Consider the following 18649-nt stretch of genomic DNA (forward strand, 5'->3'; position numbering starts at 1 on the left):
CCATAATATTGTTGGATTTGCTTTGTTTATCTGGGTTTTACGGTAGTTGTAGTCGAGCATGACTTTGCCATACAGTGCCACTCAGCAGAAAGGAAAATGCCAAAAGTTCCTCTTTACCTTTTCCAAAATAAGGATCACTTCTTTCAACAAAGATTATCACTCGTAATAAAAAATAAAAATAAAAACACATCACATAAAACCATTACGATCTGTCGGATTGTCCTTAGGGAACAAAATAGCTGGAATTAATAAACGATAAAAACTAAACATGGACAATTATGTACAAATGACCTTGAAAGCACCAACTAATGTGTCATCATTTAATGCTGTTTTAATAATATACACCTGTATTTAACAAGACTGCCATAAATCAATTCTTCACTGGTTTTGAAAATGACTCGTCATAAATCATGTCACGTGTACAGTCATTACTTCAACCTTAGACGTAAACATTTCAAGTAAAATAAATCCCTATTTCAATGTAGTAATCATATTGTGTATACTATATTTGGTTTCATGTCATCTAGTTCTAAAATGTAAGTTCAAAAGCGGCACCTTCATTTTGATTGCCTCCGTAACATCGGCCTTTTTTAACTTAGGTGTGTTTTCGGAGTATCGGGGTGTGCTTTTTAGTCATTCATTTTTTTTGGTCCCATTTTTGTCTCCCGTCTATGGTGCCCAGCGGATGTTGTTGCGCCCTGGCTACGTTTGGCTTCTTCCTGCCCATGCCTGCAACCATATTTTGGATGACTAATGTGCTTTGGAGATTGAATTGAATTGATTTCTTTTTTTTTATTGTCCCATTTTCCAGGTGTTTAGGTGTAAAGACACACCCAGCACACTAATGGCACTCTGTCTTGTCCTATCCTGCCCATGAGACAACCTGACTCCTCTTTAATAATGTCCTGGTTTTGCGGTAAGTACGTATTGCTTCGAGTTTCTGAATGTTAAGCCGTCTCCGTCAATTATTCCAGTCCTTCTTGAACAACAGGGATACGAGAGCCAATCGTGTTGCAGTGACGTCAACACTATAGCCAATCATATTGCGTTACCTCGAATAGTGTTTACATCCGGGTTAGTCTAACATGGCGGCGCCCACCTCACGTTAGGTCAAGCCATCTCAACTCAATTTCTTTTCTTGAAAAGAGCTCTTTTGAATGCAAAAATGACTTTGAAAGACATAACCAAGTGGCACAAAGGCTTGTCTAAGGTTTACGCCGTTGGTGTGTGGACAATTGTTGGCTCTTTTGCATACTTTCAATTGACTGGCGGTTTGAAAGACTTGGGTAAGATGCTAAACGTATGCAGCATTTCCTTATTCTGTCTATCGACTTGGCTTTGGATGTTTTTTCGTGCATAATTTACAAATTAAATATGTCATGAGCTAAAGTACAGATACGTTAAAGTTTTCTGGCATCATTTGCTTTGCTTCCTCTAGTAAACGTTTACGTTGGTAGCAATACTTTAACATTTTTGCAGCCGAAGGTTGCATGCCCTTCTACGACAATTCCCTGGGTTTCATTTATGAATAACGTGGTGATGACTTATCGTGCCTTTTCCACTTGGTTAATTTCGTCTGCTTTACCCCAACAGACTCCGATCAGAATAAGGAGGAAAAAGTCGAAGATAACAAGGACTCAAATCAAATCATATATAAGACTGAGTACACAAAATCCGTCGTCATCTACAAAAAAGACTTTGTGCCATACACCACAAGGATCTACAATTTCATTCAGTCATTTACTGGTGGTCCTGGGAGTGGAGATGGTCCAAATTAGAATGGAAACCATGGAAGACACACTTCTGAAGAAGTATAACCTCACATTTTTGCCAAAAAATGAAATCAAATTGCCTATAGTACGGCCTCTAACTCCAAGAAACCAAAAAGGTTAGCATACCTTGAATACGGCATCTAAAAAAACACTGGTTTTCCTGTTGTACCTGGTCCTCCAGTCATTGTCATGTCATTTATTTGCATAAAAAAGTCAATTTATGCTTATGATCAAAGTTAATAAAGTACCCAGTCACTATTAAAATGCACAGTGTTGTCAGGTTGAATCTCCCCCAACAAACAAACAGACAGACAGATGGGCACCTGTCTATGTTCTACCATTTTCCTTCAATACTTTTAATTCAAACGTTGTTCAATTCCACTAGAGTAGTTTATTGGGGTTCTTTGACATTCACGCAAAAAAACCCGCACAACTGTCGAGTTAGAAAGGAAAAACGGTGGAGAGTGGAAAACATTTGTTCAAACAATTGCAAATTACAAATAGCAGACAAGCGCCTTTAATTAAATAAGTTTTGGACACTAAAGTAATGGTAAGACTTAATACTACTCCACGTATTCCATTTATGGCTTGTAACCCCGAATATAAGCGATTTAGTATGTTGTGAGGAAAGTGAAATTCCGCAAGAGGCCGCTTGAGGGCGACAGCCAAACTTTCGCTTCAAGCAGTGTGTTAGTGCACCAAACTCAAGATTGTTAATGCCCCGTGAAACATCGCCATAACAATGAAAGCGATCATCCAAAGAGTTACTAGGGCGTCTGTGACAGGTAAACACTTCCCTTCATTTGAGAGATTATATTGTGTCTTAGTTCGTGTCGTCGTATGGACACATTTAAGGCCATTTTGAATGTATGTTATGCTAGCCTAAGCTAGGTTAGCATCGGCACGACTTGGGACCGTGGTTAAAAACATCAATCAACATGAATATAATACTGAGTGTTAGTTTTTTTTATTATTATTATTATTTTTCAAGTAATGGATTCAGCCATTTCACCTTGAGAGGCAGATAAAAAAAAAGAAAACAACGCGGATGAATGATTTGGAAGAATGGAATGGCATTGGCGTCATGCTTGCTCATTCATCCTCGCATGAAGCCGACTCACTCATTCACTTTTTTTCCCCGTTTTTCTTGCAGTGGGAGGCGAAACCATGAGTTCAATAGGGCAGGGACTCTGTGTCTTACTCGGAATATCTGTGGAGGACACCCACACCGACGCTGAGTACATGTAAATCTTTGAATGAAAACTACATTTCGCCCATGAACAATCTTATTTTAGACCAGGGGTAGGGAACCTATGGCTCGGGAGCCACATATGGCTCTTTTGATGGGTGCATATGGCTCTCCACTAACCTGTGAGGTAAACTATGGAAACTGCTGGTGAGAAAGCGCAGGAATAGGAGCGTTACGTTGGTATTATGGCATTGACACTACCCCAGCGCCTTATAATCATTTTTTTTATTACACTCTTTTGCATGGATTTTCTCATTGATACTCATTGATTAGCAACAATGTAACAATGTTGTCAAAATAATTCAGAGACTTTTTGTACTTTAAAAGTGGTGAAGTGACACACATTTTCATGTATGTTGACGTTTAAATTCGAAGCATGGCTCTCAAGGATTAACATTTAAAAAAATATGAATTGTTTATGGCTCTTTCCATCAAAAAGGTTCCCGACCCCTGTTTTAGACCATATCAGCATATTCTAACATTGTTATCTGACCACCACATGTCCATACTTTATACTTGTGTCCAAATTAATTACTGTGGACTACTGTAATCCAAAGGCAACCTTTTCTATGGACAATTTCAATGGTTCTGTGGTGTCCTTTCAAATGAACTCGAAATATTATCTGGCGTTGACCCTGACCGGTTGGGCTCACATTGTTTGACATATTTTTCTGGACTTCCAGGGTACGGAAGATCCTCAACCTGCGGCTGTTTGAGGATGACAACGGTCGAGCGTGGACTAAAAGCGTCATGGACCGGGACTACGAGGTGCTCTGTGTGAGCCAGTTCACACTCCAGTGCGTACTCAAGGGCAACAAACCGGACTTCCACTCGGCGATGCCTGCAGAGTTAGCTCAACCGTTCTACGCCAGCATCCTGGAGAACATGAGGAGTGCCTACAAGCCCGAGCTGGTCAAAGGTGGGTCAACTCGTGACGCCTTTTCCCATCGTTAAGCGCTTCAACAGTGACGCCAAACTAGGTCGGACCATCGGGGAGCCGATAAAGAGGAGACCTTGGCCTAGCCAGGTTGGAGTCAGGCCTTTTAATTAGCCCTGGAGAGGAAATATGATTATGTGGCATTCTTCTGGCACGGACCAAATGGTCAGTGTGCTGGAAGGGTCATTCATCTCTCTGACCCAGTGGAAGAGCATTTAGGCTATCGTCACACTGCGTAGCTCTCTTCATCCTTATCTGCCCCAAATGCCCGCCAAATCCACTTCATCATGCTGATTTATGTTTTTTTTTTTTTTTTTTAAATAAAACATTCACGAAAATCTGCCACGTTGAAATTTCAACTCCCTTGAAATACTACAACATGGACATGAGCTTACTAAAATGTTAGAGATTTTAGTCACTCTCTTCTCCCAAAAATGATGACGAGCATTTATTATTTTGTGTGTGCTGATGTTCCCTAATTCTATTTTTGCTTTGTGTTGTAGATGGCAAGTTTGGGACCTCCATGCAGGTGGACATTCAAAATGATGGTCCAGTTACCATTGAACTGACGTCACCTTCTGTTTCTTCAGACCCCCGACAGGTGCTGATAGTTTTTAAACTCCCACATTTTCACTTTGTTTGGGGGGGAACTGCGGGTGGAGATCAAAACACCCCATTCAGAGTGATTTTGTTTTTTGTTTTTTAAATTTGCTCGACTTCATTTTGTGCTAATCGTGCAACGCTGTGTGGCAGAATCCATCATCTTATTTTTTTAGCGACCTAAATAAGGATGGTCAGACTTGCTTTGAACTTGAAGTTAAATCACTCTTATTTGGAATGTTTTCCCCTCAGTTGTCCAAGCTGGAGAAGCAGCAGCAACGGAAGGAAAAGGTCCGCTCCAAGGGGCCCTCCGAGTCCAGCCGAGCTGAGAAAAGTGCCCTACGCGCCCGACAGGACACTCACGCCAGTAGCGGGGCAGATGGCGACGTGTCTTCGGAAAGAGAGCCCTAGATGTCCTGCCTCAACGAGTAAGAGACACCAACGCTACACTATTTTGCAGACATGCGTAGAAACCAAAGTTCAAAATAGGGAAACAGACATCTTCAGAGCCATGCGGTCATGTTTTTTTTGGGCGCTGGTCACTTGTCACACTTCCTATTTTAGCTCTTGTTGCGAGGGGAAAAACCGCCAAACCGTTACTAAATTGTTAAACTTCACGCTTTCATTGGAATTACGAGGCCAGGATGGATGTCAACCATTCCATAGATCTCAGGAACCAAATCATCTAGATGAGGGGTGTCAAAGCGGTCCTCAAAGGGCCACAGTGGGTGCAGGTTTTCATTCCAACTCAACAAGAGGATACCTTTTGCAAGTGTAATCAGTTCATTCAAGTCAGGTGCTACTTATTTTAGAAGACACCTGATTGGTGAAAATGTCGGCACTGGATTGGTTGGAACAAAGACCAGGACCCACTGCGGCCCAAAGGCGGAATCGCTTTGAGACACGGGAAATTTATTCTAGATGAAGTGAAAAGACAAAAAGCAACACAGAAAAACATAGCCCCATTTCATGCATGGGGCTTCCGTTTAGCATATGATCTACCTGGGCAGTGGTTCTGGGCACGAATCCCACGAGACGATAGGGGACACGCTAGGGAGGCCGTGTCGTGATATCGTATCCATCATGTAAGGCAAGACCAAGTAAACAACCTTTGTTTTGTGTCCTCTCATGCAGATGACAAAATAAGTGAGCAAGACTCTCCTTTTTTGTTTGGAAATGGCCACGCACGCACCCACGCACGCACGCACGCATCCCTTCTTTGGAGATCCAAGCCTAGGATTCACCAGGTGTCTTTTTTTTGTGGACGGCGTGCCATTCAATTTCGAATTTTGGAATGATGAGCGGGATTATGTAAGAGCTTTTCCCAAATGAATAATTTCTCGCCCTCCCAAATGAAATGGAGTCTCTCTCGAAGGGTCGTTTATTTCGTCAATCACAATGGCCAAATCAAGTCACGTGACACTAGCAGTAACCCAAACGTGGTATCCACGCGTCCGCACGTGGACGGGTTTGGTACATTGCGCCAAAACACTATTCATCTATTTAGCTCACCTTGAATTCTTTCCCCTAAAATATCCGAGTCCAAATCCCAGCGAGGCTGGCGCTAGCTACGAGTGTACGAGTGTTTGCAATTTGAAGGCCCCGTGTTGACCATCAATCATCCAAATGGAATCCAAATCAACAAGAATGTGTCTCCGTTGCACTTTATTATTCACCTTTGTGACATGTACATGGTGTAATGGCCCCCCAAAAAACAATCCACAATATCATTTGTAATTTTTATGATTTTTGTTGTTGTTATTTAATAAAGATGTTTAGAAAATGTATATGCATCTATTTTTGTAGTTGTAATAGCAGCATCATCATCTGGATCTACTGCATTGTTCTCATTTCACCTCATTTTTCTTCGGTTGACGTGCTATATTTGTTTGCTCAACGACAGCATCCTCAGCCCTCCTCCATTTTTGCTTTCAAACGATGCTCAGCTGAGGCTCAGGCTGAGCTTTTCATGTTCTGCGTAGGAGGACGGACGAGGACGGACGGACGGGGATGGACGGAGACCCACGGGAACGGGACTTGCTGCCCTCGCTGGAACGCCAGAAAGTGGTGGAAAAGCAAGACGTGACCCAAATACGTCTGCTGGTGATTTAGTTTCTAGTTTGCGGCTTTATTTTAGAGGGACTGCTATGATAAAAATACCACCAATCAAGGAGGTAAAAGGGCAAATCATATTGGTGTCCTCCAATGGATTCAAATAACAAAATGTGGCTACTCTTAACAGTGGGTGGTTATATTCAAAAAATGTATATGCTAAAAGCATGGTCACGTAATGAGAAACAATTGTTTGATTGGCCAATAGGATCCCTTTGCGATGGATGACAGGTTAACGCTCAAGTATTGAAACATTGAGACCAATCCCTTTTGCTAAAAAAAGGGGGAGAGGGGGTAAAACACACCAAACTCCCCTAAAATGCTGTTTGCTTGGAAATAATCCATGCTGTGTGTGCTCAGGAATAAAAAAAAACACGGATCATGTTCTTCCTTTTGCTCAAAAGTATTGGAATCTCTTGAGCGCGTTCGCAACCTTCCTCTGTCGCCGCTAGAGGGCAGTATGGTGCCAAAGGTGGAAAGGGCACACCTAAAAGTAGAGATTGAAAAGTGATGATACGTGACGAAGAAAACATCGTCTTTTTTTTCTTTGTGCGCAACTTCTTGTCCACGAATCGTGTAACACGCACACACGAGTTAGTTTGTCAGTTTTGTTAGTTTGTTCATGTTGCGGTCAACCCACAAAATGAGGACGTCTGTCGGGAAATAAGCGAGGAGTTTTGCTCAAGTTCACAGCCGTCGTTTAGACGCCGTCGCTGCCGCTGCCGCTGCATTCCAAAGTGAGCGAACAACGTCAACGGCGGCTGCTAAAGGTGAGTGAGAGGGACATTTTGCTGCCTTTCACCTATCAACAAGAACCGTTACGTTCTTAACTTCATCACCCTGGTGATGATGAAGTCAGGTCAATGCGTTTATTTTGATGATGACTCCCAACTATGACAACTTTGTCGTCATTGTCACATTTTTTTTAAGGTTTTCTGAAATGAGTGTCATTCTTTTCCTCTGTAAATATGCCAATTTTCCATTTGGCTGCAGCTTAATGACAGCATTATTGTCTAATACTTTTTGGTTAAATATAGATCCAACCTATAACTCTCCCAATATGGTTCGTTTTGTCTTATATATTTGATATTTGGGGGGGAAACTGCAATAAATAAGAATTTCTACCTCTGCTAAGGACTTGTTTTGCAATGCTCACCAAATGTTTTCTTGTTGTCGAGTTTTTGCCACCAATAATATGTTTCTATTTGAGCACCTACATGCATCTTGCCTTGCTTTGTTTTTGACTCCATTTCTGGGCACTTCTGGTGTAGCAAGCCAGCCGCTTTTTCAGTTGATATCATTTCATATCCCCTTTTTTAACTGACCTCGAAGGTACACTGCCACTTTATTTATGAGGAACCGTGAAGATTTGACGGAGGAAATAATAGGAATGTGAACATGTTTTCCTTGTGGCTCCCGAAAGAAGAAAGCAGTCCAATTTTTCCACCCCCACCTAAAAAAAAAATCAGTTTCCTGTCTAACCAAAACAACATGCGCCAGTCCGCTCAGCTGAAGTCAGGAAGAACCACTGACCCACATTCTATTTTGTGGTCACACTTGGAGTGCGAGCCTGAAAATGACTCTACACTTTAGTCTTTCTGCGCCTCTGACTTTTCCTTTCTTCCGCGGAGTGACACACATTCGTACCTTGTCCCAATGTCCGAATTGTAAAACATGAGAAAAAATAGTCCTCATCCCATTTGAGATGAGAACAAATTTCAGGGCGGTCGTTACTTTTCTTAGTCGGAAAATATCGCTTTTTTTCAGGTGCTTGGTAAGCATTTGACGGTGGTGGTGGTGAACTAAGACACGTATGCATTCTTTCCTTCATACCTTCAGGCTGGGACGACGGGGGTGCGCGCTTCCCGTGTGAGTCACGTACGTGCATTCTATCTGTTTCCCGGAGATGTCTCTGCCAGGAGTGGAAGGACTGACCTCATGAATTTAGCCCGCTGAAGGAAGGGAGGAAGTGGCGCCCACCAAACCAGAAAATGCCTACAGCTATTGCACACGGCCCGCAAAAAATCGGTATGACTTTAAGTGAATTCCCAGTGGTGAGCTTGCCAAAAGCGTGGACAAAGATTGAGAATAATTACTACACGGGCAAAAAAAAATGCAAGCTGAGACAGAGGAAAATTGGGAAAGGTGGAAAATTTGACACACGAACTGAAATGTTATTGACTGATGTGTGTGTGTGTGTGACTTTTGACCCACAGAGATTCGGCCCATTCGCAGGTGAGCTCAGCTGCCGGAAAAGGTAGACATGATGGACTCGGATGAAGCCAGTCGCCAGCCCGCAGATGGCCCGATGATGATGAGAAGAAGCTGCAGCTTCTTTAAGGTAAGGACTGGGACGGCGTGACCGGACGTTTGGTCGCCGGACTTTTGGTCGCCGGACTTTTGGTCGCCCGGACCCAAACAACCGGCGACCAAACAAGGTCAAAACAAGACGGTCTACGCATGAATCAAAGCCAACAATGGCCCTGAGCACTTTCACTGAGCCCATGTGTGAGTGTACAAGAGTTTGTATGTACATGCATTGTCCCTTTAAGAAGCTACAGGAAGTCGGGGTCTTAACAACAAGTTCTCCAACAAAAAACAATAAAAGTCCGGGAAATTTGGAGCTTTTCTTTAGCCTAATAATTAATAGGGCATTAAGTATGACTAAATAATAATTCACAGTTTGTATTTAGGGAATTTGAGCAACAATTTTAAATGGTAATTATCAATAACCTTCCGGGCGACCAAACGTCCTGCGACCAAACGTCCGAGTACCCTGGGACGGTGACCCAGAAGGAAAGGCTTTCCCAAGATCAAATGATCCGTCCGCTATAGCGTGGAAACATCCCCATCAGGTCTAGAAATCAGACCACTGCTACTTTGACCATGTCAAAATGAATGATCGCATATTCCAGATTGGACTTGATTCCATAAGATCACACATATCGTCACATGGCAAAGTGTGTATCGTTCATTTCTTTTCTCCTATGATTTTATTTGAACAGACGACAGAATGGAATTTTTGGAATAGTTAGCATCATTGTTTTCCACCTTTAATAGTCTTTGCTAAGCCAGCGGCATTCTTTTCCACCTTCGCTCTGCTACACAGCCTTATTTGTTTTCCTATACGTCATTGTTTTGGCGCCTGGGGCCAGACGCATGTCAGGCGTGAACGCGGCCAATATTGCACTCTATTGGGCGCCGTGGGATTTGTTTGGGTAAGAAAAATGCTAGCCATATTTCATCAGGTGCTCGAAAGCAAGTGTAAATCGTGTCTTTGAAAGGGTCAAAGGGTCGATAGCCAGCAAATGATGGTGTCGACTGGAAGGTAGGGAGAAACCAAACAAACGCTCCATCCGAGCGGAAAACAAAACATTGTTTGTCACGCTTTGGATGGAGTGGCGCACAATGCTTTGCTTCCTGCCTGTCGGAAATTGGACACACACGCGCGCACATGCACACACACACGCACACACACACGTACGCAGGAAGGCCGAGCAACCTTTTCCCTTCCTCAAAGTCTGATTTGTGGCTTAGTTTCGTTCTCTTAGCTCGGTTTACTGCCGTTGATTTCTGTTCAACTCATCAGTGAAAGCCTCTCATTCTTTCTACTTGCAGCTGATCGATGCGTTTGCGCTGGAGATTGGGCAGTTGAAGAAGGAGATGGTTGGTCCCGCCTCCGCGCTGGACCGGGAGTCCGTCGACATCCCGGGGTATGCTCGTTATAGATGGACACCCGCTCCTGATGAAATATTTATCAACGTTGACGCAATGTCTTCCACTTGGGCTCGGCGCGATGGACCGACCGTATTTTTTGGACTATAAGTCGCACTAGACAAAGAATACATGATGAAGAGAGACCAAAATATATATAGGTTGCATTTTACAGTTTTTTAATGGATCAGAAATCAATAACAAATAAGACCAAATGGCATGTCAATGTAAATAAAGGAGTTATTTTCAAAATATACAGCCTAAAAAAACACACAACAAAAGTTGTTGGTGTTTAGACTGAAAAAACAAATGAGGTCCAGTCAAACCATGGAAAAAGGTGCGCCGTATATTCCAGAAAATGTGGCACGCTCTTTTTTTTTTTTTTTTAAACCGAGGGGTGGACAAAATGTGAGACCATGTTTTTTCTGTCCCCTCTTTTTTAGGCCAGGAACCAAGAGGAGCAGTGAAATGTTTGCTCTACACCAGGGACGGCCCCAAGGCGACAGCGCCAGGTGCGAGAGGGATTACGGCTATGACTCGTTGGGGAGGAAGATGAGCGTGTTGGAGCGACTCACTCAAAGCCACCCGGCGTGGCTCCTGCTGACGCTGGGCGAAGAGGAGGCCACGCGGATTCTTCTGAAACAGCCACCGGGGGTGAGGAGGAAGGGGGCCTGCGTGTTCTCCCGTCTCCAAGAGGGGAAAGGACGGGACTCTGACTGACCGACTGTCCTTGTCCCCGCAGGTCTTCCTGGTCCGGAAGTCCGTCCCGCTGCAGAGGAAGGTGCTCTCCGTGCGCCTGGAAGGGAATCCCTTTGGAAACCCTATTGCTCACTTCCCGCTCACAGAGAGCCACTATAGTAAGGCTCCTTTTTGGCTCCTTTTCGGCTCCTTTGTGGCTCCTTTTTCATTCATTTGATCCGTCTTTTCTTTTTAATAGCATTTTCTCTGGAAGGATCTGGGATCAGTTTTGCAGATCTTTTCCGTCTGGTGGCTTTCTACTGCATAAGCAGGTACTAGCAAAGGCGCCCTATACGCCAATAACAGCTACTTACGTCGGTCATTTGGATTGTTTAAATACTGCTGCTGTATTGACACTATGTATATTTACTACCAAAAAGAAACTTGTTTTGAGGGAATCCTAACAATGTAGCATACCTTTATTCTTTCAAATGTGTTATTAATGCTTTGCACTCTGGATTACTTTAGGGACGTGTTGTCCTCCCCTCTTCAACTCCCAGAAGCCATTGCGTCTGCCAAGACGCAAAAGGATCTGGAAGAAGTGGCTCGGCTTGGACAAGGTACTTTATGGCTTGGGAAATGCGCGCACGCTAACTCATTGTGATGAGTGGACTCCTTTCAAGAAAGACGTGAGAACAATAGCCCATGTAAACCTTGGAAAAAAAATCATTTTGACCCCGTTGCATGAAAGAAGGCCATCATTGTAGTGGAGGGAGGGAGGGAGGCTTGCATTCCACGGAGCAGAGGCGCTGGCTTGTGGCTTGGTGGCTTGCTGGCCTCAAATCAATGCTGAATGAATCCATCTTAACATGAGTTTATTGTGCTGGGGGAAAAGCCTCATTGAATTGGCACACCACTCCTGAATGGCAAACATGTTAAACAAGGCCCTACGCTAAAGTTTTTTTGTCTTCAAACAATGGGAAAATGGGGTGGTTCTGGCAAAATGTGACCATTGTCCATCCAAATGTGTTCCCCGGAGTAGAAAACTAGATGTGAATGGCACGGGCCTCATTCCATCTAAAGGCAGGAACAGAAATAAGACAGCAGCTGTCCTGTCCGGTAGTCTAACAGTCATGTCATGTCATGGCTGGGACCCATACTGTCATCGGTGGGCCTCGAGTAATGCATGTATATTCCCCCCTGCCCCTGACTTTGATTCACTTTGAAAGGACTTAAAAGCCCCGATTCTAGGAGAGCAGCACTCATTACAATTGATCCTACAAAAGTGTTTTGACTCTCGTTAAAGAGACGCTCTGCGTAGACTTTTTTTTTTTACCCGCGGCGTTCAGTCCGACGTGAATTGGAAATGTGATCCACACACTCCAACAAAAGCCGTGGTCAGAAACGCCAGCGTTGTCTCCCGGGGAACAAAGTTGAAAAGCCACCCAGGCCACTGAGGAACTGGAAATGCATCATCCATCAGCCAGTCCGCTGTGGTCGGCTCGTGCCCGCCTACTCTGCAAATAGCCTTGGCTACTCCCTCCTTGCGAGCGCCTCTGTGACGGGCACACACCACTGAGTCACTGCGTCTCTCTCTCTCTCTCTCTCTCGGCCACCGGCGAGAAGAAGGAAACTCTTAACGGGGAACGCCGTCCCCCAAAAAAACTTGCTCGCGGTGAGAATTCTTCAGATGGAGTTGGTGTGCTCGATTCCCTTTTTTGGTCATGTTTTTCCTACAGAATAGGCCAGTGGATATTTAGTCAAGTGTCGCCGTCTTTTTTTCCTAGGCTTTTGGGACTCGGCTCTGTGCGGCCGCCCTCCCCGCCGCGCCCTCGGCCCCCGAAGGAGCGGCGGCGGCGGGACGGAGCGGGACCAGCCCGGTGGCGTCGGGCCCCACTGCGACAGCGCGCCGGCGACGTTATGTCGCCGGCCTCCTTCCCCCGCGAGCGAGAAGCCCCGTTCCAGTTCGGCGCTGTGCTTCGTGGACCCGCTGTTTTTCCAGACACGTCAGCGCCGCCGCCACCGTGAGCCCGCGTCCGACGCGCCCGCCGTGCCCTCGAGCGGGGGTCGCCGGCACCCGGACCAAAAGGTAGAGCGCCAGTCGCTGCCCCCTCCTCGACCGCCGCCTCCTCGCTTCATGCGGCGCCGGCGGCCGGCCCCGCCTCCGCCCGCACCCGAGAGCGTGCCGGGGGAGGCGAGTCCCGCGGCCCTGGGCCGACGCCGGGCCGGCGTCCGGCGTCCCGCCCCCCCTCGGCCGACCATGGGGAACCGAGACAGCGGCCCGGCCAAAAGCGGCGGCGCGCCGGTCCCCGCGCCCCCGAAGCCGCCGCCGCCCCCGATAGCCAATCGGCCGCCGGCGGACGACGACTGTCACGTCGCCCTGGACGACGAGACCATCGCCAGAGCCCTGTCCCTGGTCAAGCGTCCGCCTTCGCTTTCGGACGAGGAGAAAAGTTGCGGCGGTCCCCCCGTCCAAAAGGAGAAAGAAGCGCAGAGGCTGAGCGGCGCCAGCCTGTCGACGTCTTCTTCGGATTCCTTGGAATTTTCCCCGTCTGCCGGATTCTCCCTGGACCCGTCGTCCCGTCTCAACGGCGTGGAGGGGGCGGAGGACAGCGGTGAGGGTGACGACGACGACGGGGAAGAGGAAGAGGAAGAGGAAGTGGAGGAGGACTACGGGGTCGGCCTGGAGGCCGACCTGGAATCGCGTCTGCGTCCGTCCTTCAAAAGTAGGCGGCGCTGGGTGGGCGTGAGCCTCGGCGGTGGCGGCGGCGGTGGCGGGGTGGCATTTATTCTTCCCCGGGCCTTGAAGGGACGCTTCCGCAAGGTCAGCGGCATGCTCGCCCCCCTGATGACTCCGGAGACACGGGCGGTGAAAAGGATTGTGGACTTGTCCAGGGATAAAAATTCCTACTTTGGCTCGCTGGTCCAAGACTACATCCGTTTTGTTCAAGAGAAGCGCGCTCTTCACCCGTCGGGAGAGGATTTCCTACAGACGCTGCGACACTTTATGACGCAAATGAAAGCTTATTTGTGCCAAAGCTCCGAGATGGACCCTCCCATCGAGTCGCTCATCCCCCAAGATACCATCGGTAAGACCTTTATTCAAGTTGCCGCGTGACCCCAAACGTGCGCCGTGGTTTCTCAATGCCAGCGTGTGTGTGTGTGTGTGTGTGTGTGTGTGTGTGTGTACGTGTGGTGAGTCACCAAGTATCACTTCTGTCGGAGATCATATGCTATGCGCACGATTATCTTTGAGATTCCCCTTCTATGCTTCCATGAGTTAAGCCATCTGTTCCCATCCAACTTTGATTGGTTTGTTTGCTTATGATAAGGGTTTTAACATGACTCATGAAATAGTGAGCCTTTTTATCTTGGACATTAGACTACACGAAGCATTTGATATTAATCCTCCAGTGTTGAGTTACAGTGAGGACACTCCAACTTTTATTCTTAGCTTCCACCTGATGCCATGAAATGAGCGCTGCCCATGGCTAAAAATATCAAACGCTCATTTTTTTTATAAGGCTGCCATTAGTGGATGAGTGAGATTCTTCAAAAGAAAATAGACAGTCACTGATGCAACCAAACTAATGTATGAGTCGGGGAGTGTGTATTTTGGTCCCATTTTTCTTTAGTGTAGACTTGTCCGGAGAGGAAGCTGTCGGCAAATGTCTGACGTCATCGTGCGTGAGTGTTGAAAGAAAAGCAGAAGGGCCTCCAGCGTCATCCCACTCGAAAGATTCCACCCACGCACGCACGCACACATCCAAAACAGACAGACCGATTTTGTCGGTCTGTATTGCAAGTGTGAATTAATGACATACCATAAAAGTTTAAGGAGAGAGGGAAAAAATCCTAGCTACGTTCGATTGCAGAGTAAAAAGAAAAAAAGCTGTATCGCTATGGCTATTTTCAATGTGAGATGACTTTTCCTGTCCTGCCTGTCCTCTGAATGTGGCGTCATGTTTAACAGAACAGGTGCTGGAAAAGGCCATGCACAAGTGCGTGCTGAAGCCCCTCAAGACATTCATCGACGAGGCCTTGCACCAATTCCAGGTAAGAGAGATCCTCTTACATTTCACCCTGACACTTTCACACTGTGAGAACCAGGACCAATAAAGACTCGCTGGCTCCCTCCCGGCCACTTAAAAAAACAACAACACTCAAGTCCCAAACCAATTGTGGCTCGTGTTAGCGAGGTCAGAAATTCTTCACAAAACAAGCGACATTACTACTGGTTATGGCAAAAAAAAAAAAACACAAAGTGCTCCAAAATGGAAAGGGGAGGCAATTCTTAAATTAGTAGAAAACTAGATGTATTTACAGGGACAAAATTATCCTCGCACTCTTCCACCATCAGTTTTTGCAGCTCAAAAAGCAAATGGTCAAAGTTCATTCCTGTACTTGTTAGGTGAACAGCGGAGATTGGCAGCAGATGAAAGAGAACTTTTCCTTGGCCAAGTCCAAGAAGCCCCACGAGCTGGGAGTGGACGGCGCGGCGCCCCCCGACGCGCTGGCCACGGAGAAGATCCGACACAAGTTCCTGCGCATGAGAAAGATGTATTCGCCCGAGAAAAAGGTGGCCATGCTGCTGCGTGTGTGCAAGCTCATCTACACCATCATGCAGGACCACTCGGGTATGGACAAGCTTTTCATTTGAGCACGGGAAGGCAAAAATCCAGATCATGTCGCTAAAACGCTGGCGTCACCAACACCAACACCGACACCTACCTGCGCATTCCAGGGCGGATGTACGGGGCCGATGACTTCCTGCCTATGCTGACGTACGTGGTAGCGCAGTGTGACATGCCTCAACTGGATCTGGACATCCAGTACATGATGGAGCTTCTGGATCCATCTCTTCTTCAAGGAGAAGGTTTTTCCCTAAACAGGAATATTTCACCTCTGATCCACAGGCTTGAACCGATATTGTACCCCTTGTTACCTAGGAGGTTACTACCTGACCAGCGCCTACGGAGCCATGGCCCTCATCAAGAACTTCCAGGAGGAGCAAGCGGCGAGGGTGCTGAGCTCGGAGGCCAGAAACACTTTGCATCGGTGGCACCGCCGGCGGACCGCGCAGCGTTCCGCGCCTACCGTTGACGACTTTCAGGTAGCGGACCTGAACTGATCCCAGGCTGTGAGTTGAGTCGCAAAAAAGCAAGCCTCTCTCTTGCTATTTCTTTCCTCTCGTCATTTACTCGGTGAACGTCAAGCACTCCGATACTGCCACTTGTCGAGACTCGTCCTTTACTTTAGGACCAACTTTTTTTTTAAACTTTGTATATCCCGATAAAACCAAACCAAGTGACCTTCATAGTGTTTTTGTGTTGAGGCGCACGCCCTCTGCTGGCTACGGTACTCTTGCAAAGTCATCATTTTGATTTTGCTCCCACTATCATTGACATAAACGATTTTTCGGTTAGAATGTCAGTAGTTGTGGATCATATTTTTCAATACTCTTTGGCGGGATTCTATCATTTAAAAGAGGTCCTTCACTGGGTTGTTTATTGATTGATTTTTTTTCCCTCTGACTTTTTTTTTTGCTTCTTCCCTTTTGAAGAACTTTCTCCATTTAGCCCTTCAAGACGTGGACACGGGCTGCACGGCCAAAACCTTAGCGGTGCATTCTTACACCAGCGCCGAAGAGGTGTGCTCGCTCTGCGCCGCTAAATTGGGAATTTCCCAGCCCGACGACTACGCTCTCTTTCTGGTGACCGAGGACGCGTGTCAGCAGCTGGCCCCGGACACGCACCCTCAGCAGATCAAAGCGCAGCTTCGCGGCCGACCCCTGGCCAAGACTTTCCATTTCGTTTACCGAAGGGTGCCTCGCGCACCCGCCGATCCGCCACCGGAGGGTACCATGTTGCGGCGGGACTCCGGCAGTTACTGATGTTGAGATGGGTGGGGTTGCCAGGTTGGAGGTTGGATTTGCCAAGTATGATCCTGAATTGAGGTAAGGTACATGTACAATGTTTGAGCCCATTTTGTAGGCCCATCGTTTTGACACATTTCATTGGAATGACGTCCAATTTTCACTGCCTGTGTAGAAATGTTTCAAGTTGTTGTGTGTCATGTTTGGCGGTTCAATCTTTTCAGGTTAAGGAATGCAGATCAGTTCAAAAGAAAAGGCATTTTGCGTGTTGGAGTAGGCTCCCACTCAGTCATCCAAGACTGGCCCCGTGGCCTAAGTGGTTAATGCGCTAACCCTACAGCTATGGAGGGAGCTCTGACCGTGTGGGTTTACATCCCGGTCTGGGAATATCGGGTGCTGTAAGCTCTTATGTTGCCAAGGGGAAATAGCTCAAGTGCTAGAGTAGTCACTAAAGACAGGGAGGCGGCCGTGAGCGAGTCATGAATTGATTCATGAAGTTTTTGTGTGTAACGTTTGCCATTTCTATCTTTTCAGGTGAACAAATGCCGTTTGCTTCAAAAGAAATGGTTAAGAGTATGCTCGGACTCAATTACAGAAGACAGGCCTTGTTGCCTAAGTGGTTAGTCCGTTGCCCTCGCACCTATGGAGCTCTGGCTGTGTGGGTTCACATCCTGGCCTGGGTAGCTCTTATGTTACCAAGGGAAATTACTTCTATAGTGCTCACTTAGCCTGTGAGAAGCAGTGGGATCTATCATTGACTCCACTTCTATTAGGAGCCTGTGGCCTAACTGGTTAGAGTGTTGTTCTCAGAAGCATGGAGCTCTGGTCGCGTGGGTTCGCATCCCGGCTGTGCTACCTATTGTTAATTGTTTTTTTTTCCTGCCCAAAACCCATGTCATTTTTTTTTTAACTAAAACTATTAGAGGCTCTGCTGGATGAATGGTTAAAGCATTAGCCTCTGGTTGCCAGGGTCCTGGGTTCGAATCCTGGTCACTGACTGGAAATAAAAATCTTGGGTTTCCTCCTGCCAGAGGTGCAACGGGAGGGACTAGGCAGAAAAACTGCCTCTTTTGTCTGGTGGCCGCTGGGTCCTAACGCCCGAGTCTTTTCGTTTTGCTCCGTTTTCGAATCGAAACAAACCAATAAATAAAACGTCGGCTTTTAGGAATCGGGGGCCACCGAACAGAGGGAGCATTTTACAACTCGAAACGGACCGATAGGTAACAAAACCAGGCGGCCACCGATCAGAGAAAGCATTTTTCGACTTGGTCCGTTTCGAGTCAAAAACGGAGCAAAACGAAAAGACTCGGGCGTTAGGACCCAGCGGCCACCGAGCAAAAGAGGCAGAAAAACTGCCTCTTTTGTCTGGTGGCCGCTGGGTCCTAACGCCCGAGTCTTTTCGTTTTGCTCCGTTTTCGACTCGAAACAAACCAATAAATAAAACGTCGGCCTTTAGGAATCGGGGGCCACCGAACAGAGGGAGCATTTTACAACTCGAAACGGACCGATAGGTAACAAAACCAGGCGGCCACCGATCAGAGAAAGCATTTTTCGACTTGGTCCGTTTCGAGTCAAAAACGGAGCAAAACGAAAAGACTCGGGCGTTAGGACCCAGCGGCCACCGAGCAAAAGAGGCAGAAAAACTGCCTCTTTTGTCTGGTGGCCGCTGGGTCCTAACGCCCGAGTCTTTTCGTTTTGCTCCGTTTTCGACT

At 46.6% G+C, this 18649-nt stretch overlaps 3 protein-coding genes across 4 annotated transcripts; all 3 read left to right on the top strand.

Moving 5' to 3' along the window:
• Positions 1 to 1062: 1062 nt before the first annotated feature.
• Positions 1063 to 2040, top strand: LOC144077068 (small integral membrane protein 26-like). The gene is made up of 2 exons (XM_077604521.1): positions 1063 to 1286; positions 1594 to 2040. The coding sequence occupies exons 1-2, from the start codon at positions 1166 to 1168 to the stop codon at positions 1776 to 1778; spliced, it is 306 nt and encodes a 101-aa protein (XP_077460647.1). The 5' UTR covers positions 1063 to 1165; the 3' UTR covers positions 1779 to 2040.
• A 359-nt stretch (positions 2041 to 2399) lies between these two features.
• dtd1 (D-aminoacyl-tRNA deacylase 1) lies at positions 2400 to 6345 on the top strand. The gene is made up of 6 exons (XM_077604520.1): positions 2400 to 2557; positions 2926 to 3016; positions 3705 to 3940; positions 4462 to 4559; positions 4811 to 4986; positions 5693 to 6345. The coding sequence occupies exons 1-5, from the start codon at positions 2515 to 2517 to the stop codon at positions 4967 to 4969; spliced, it is 627 nt and encodes a 208-aa protein (XP_077460646.1). The 5' UTR covers positions 2400 to 2514; the 3' UTR covers positions 4970 to 4986; positions 5693 to 6345.
• A 201-nt stretch (positions 6346 to 6546) lies between these two features.
• On the top strand, positions 6547 to 18228 carry LOC144077063 (ras and Rab interactor 2-like). Of its 2 annotated transcripts, none has more exons than XM_077604512.1 (14): positions 6547 to 7440; positions 8510 to 8698; positions 8887 to 9011; positions 10289 to 10383; positions 10828 to 11038; positions 11127 to 11241; positions 11322 to 11394; positions 11591 to 11682; positions 12850 to 14151; positions 15036 to 15118; positions 15474 to 15699; positions 15807 to 15938; positions 16012 to 16175; positions 16626 to 18228. In XM_077604512.1, the coding sequence occupies exons 3-14, from the start codon at positions 8934 to 8936 to the stop codon at positions 16953 to 16955; spliced, it is 2901 nt and encodes a 966-aa protein (XP_077460638.1). In that variant the 5' UTR covers positions 6547 to 7440; positions 8510 to 8698; positions 8887 to 8933; the 3' UTR covers positions 16956 to 18228. The 2 variants fall into 2 exon arrangements, with proteins under 2 accessions (XP_077460638.1, XP_077460639.1); XM_077604513.1 differs by having other exon boundaries at positions 16012 to 16202; positions 16626 to 16776.
• The last annotated feature ends 421 nt before the right edge of the window (positions 18229 to 18649 follow it).

This window comes from Stigmatopora argus, chromosome 7 (genome assembly GCF_051989625.1).
Source record: "Stigmatopora argus isolate UIUO_Sarg chromosome 7, RoL_Sarg_1.0, whole genome shotgun sequence".
Taxonomy (NCBI): Eukaryota; Metazoa; Chordata; class Actinopteri; order Syngnathiformes; family Syngnathidae; genus Stigmatopora; species Stigmatopora argus.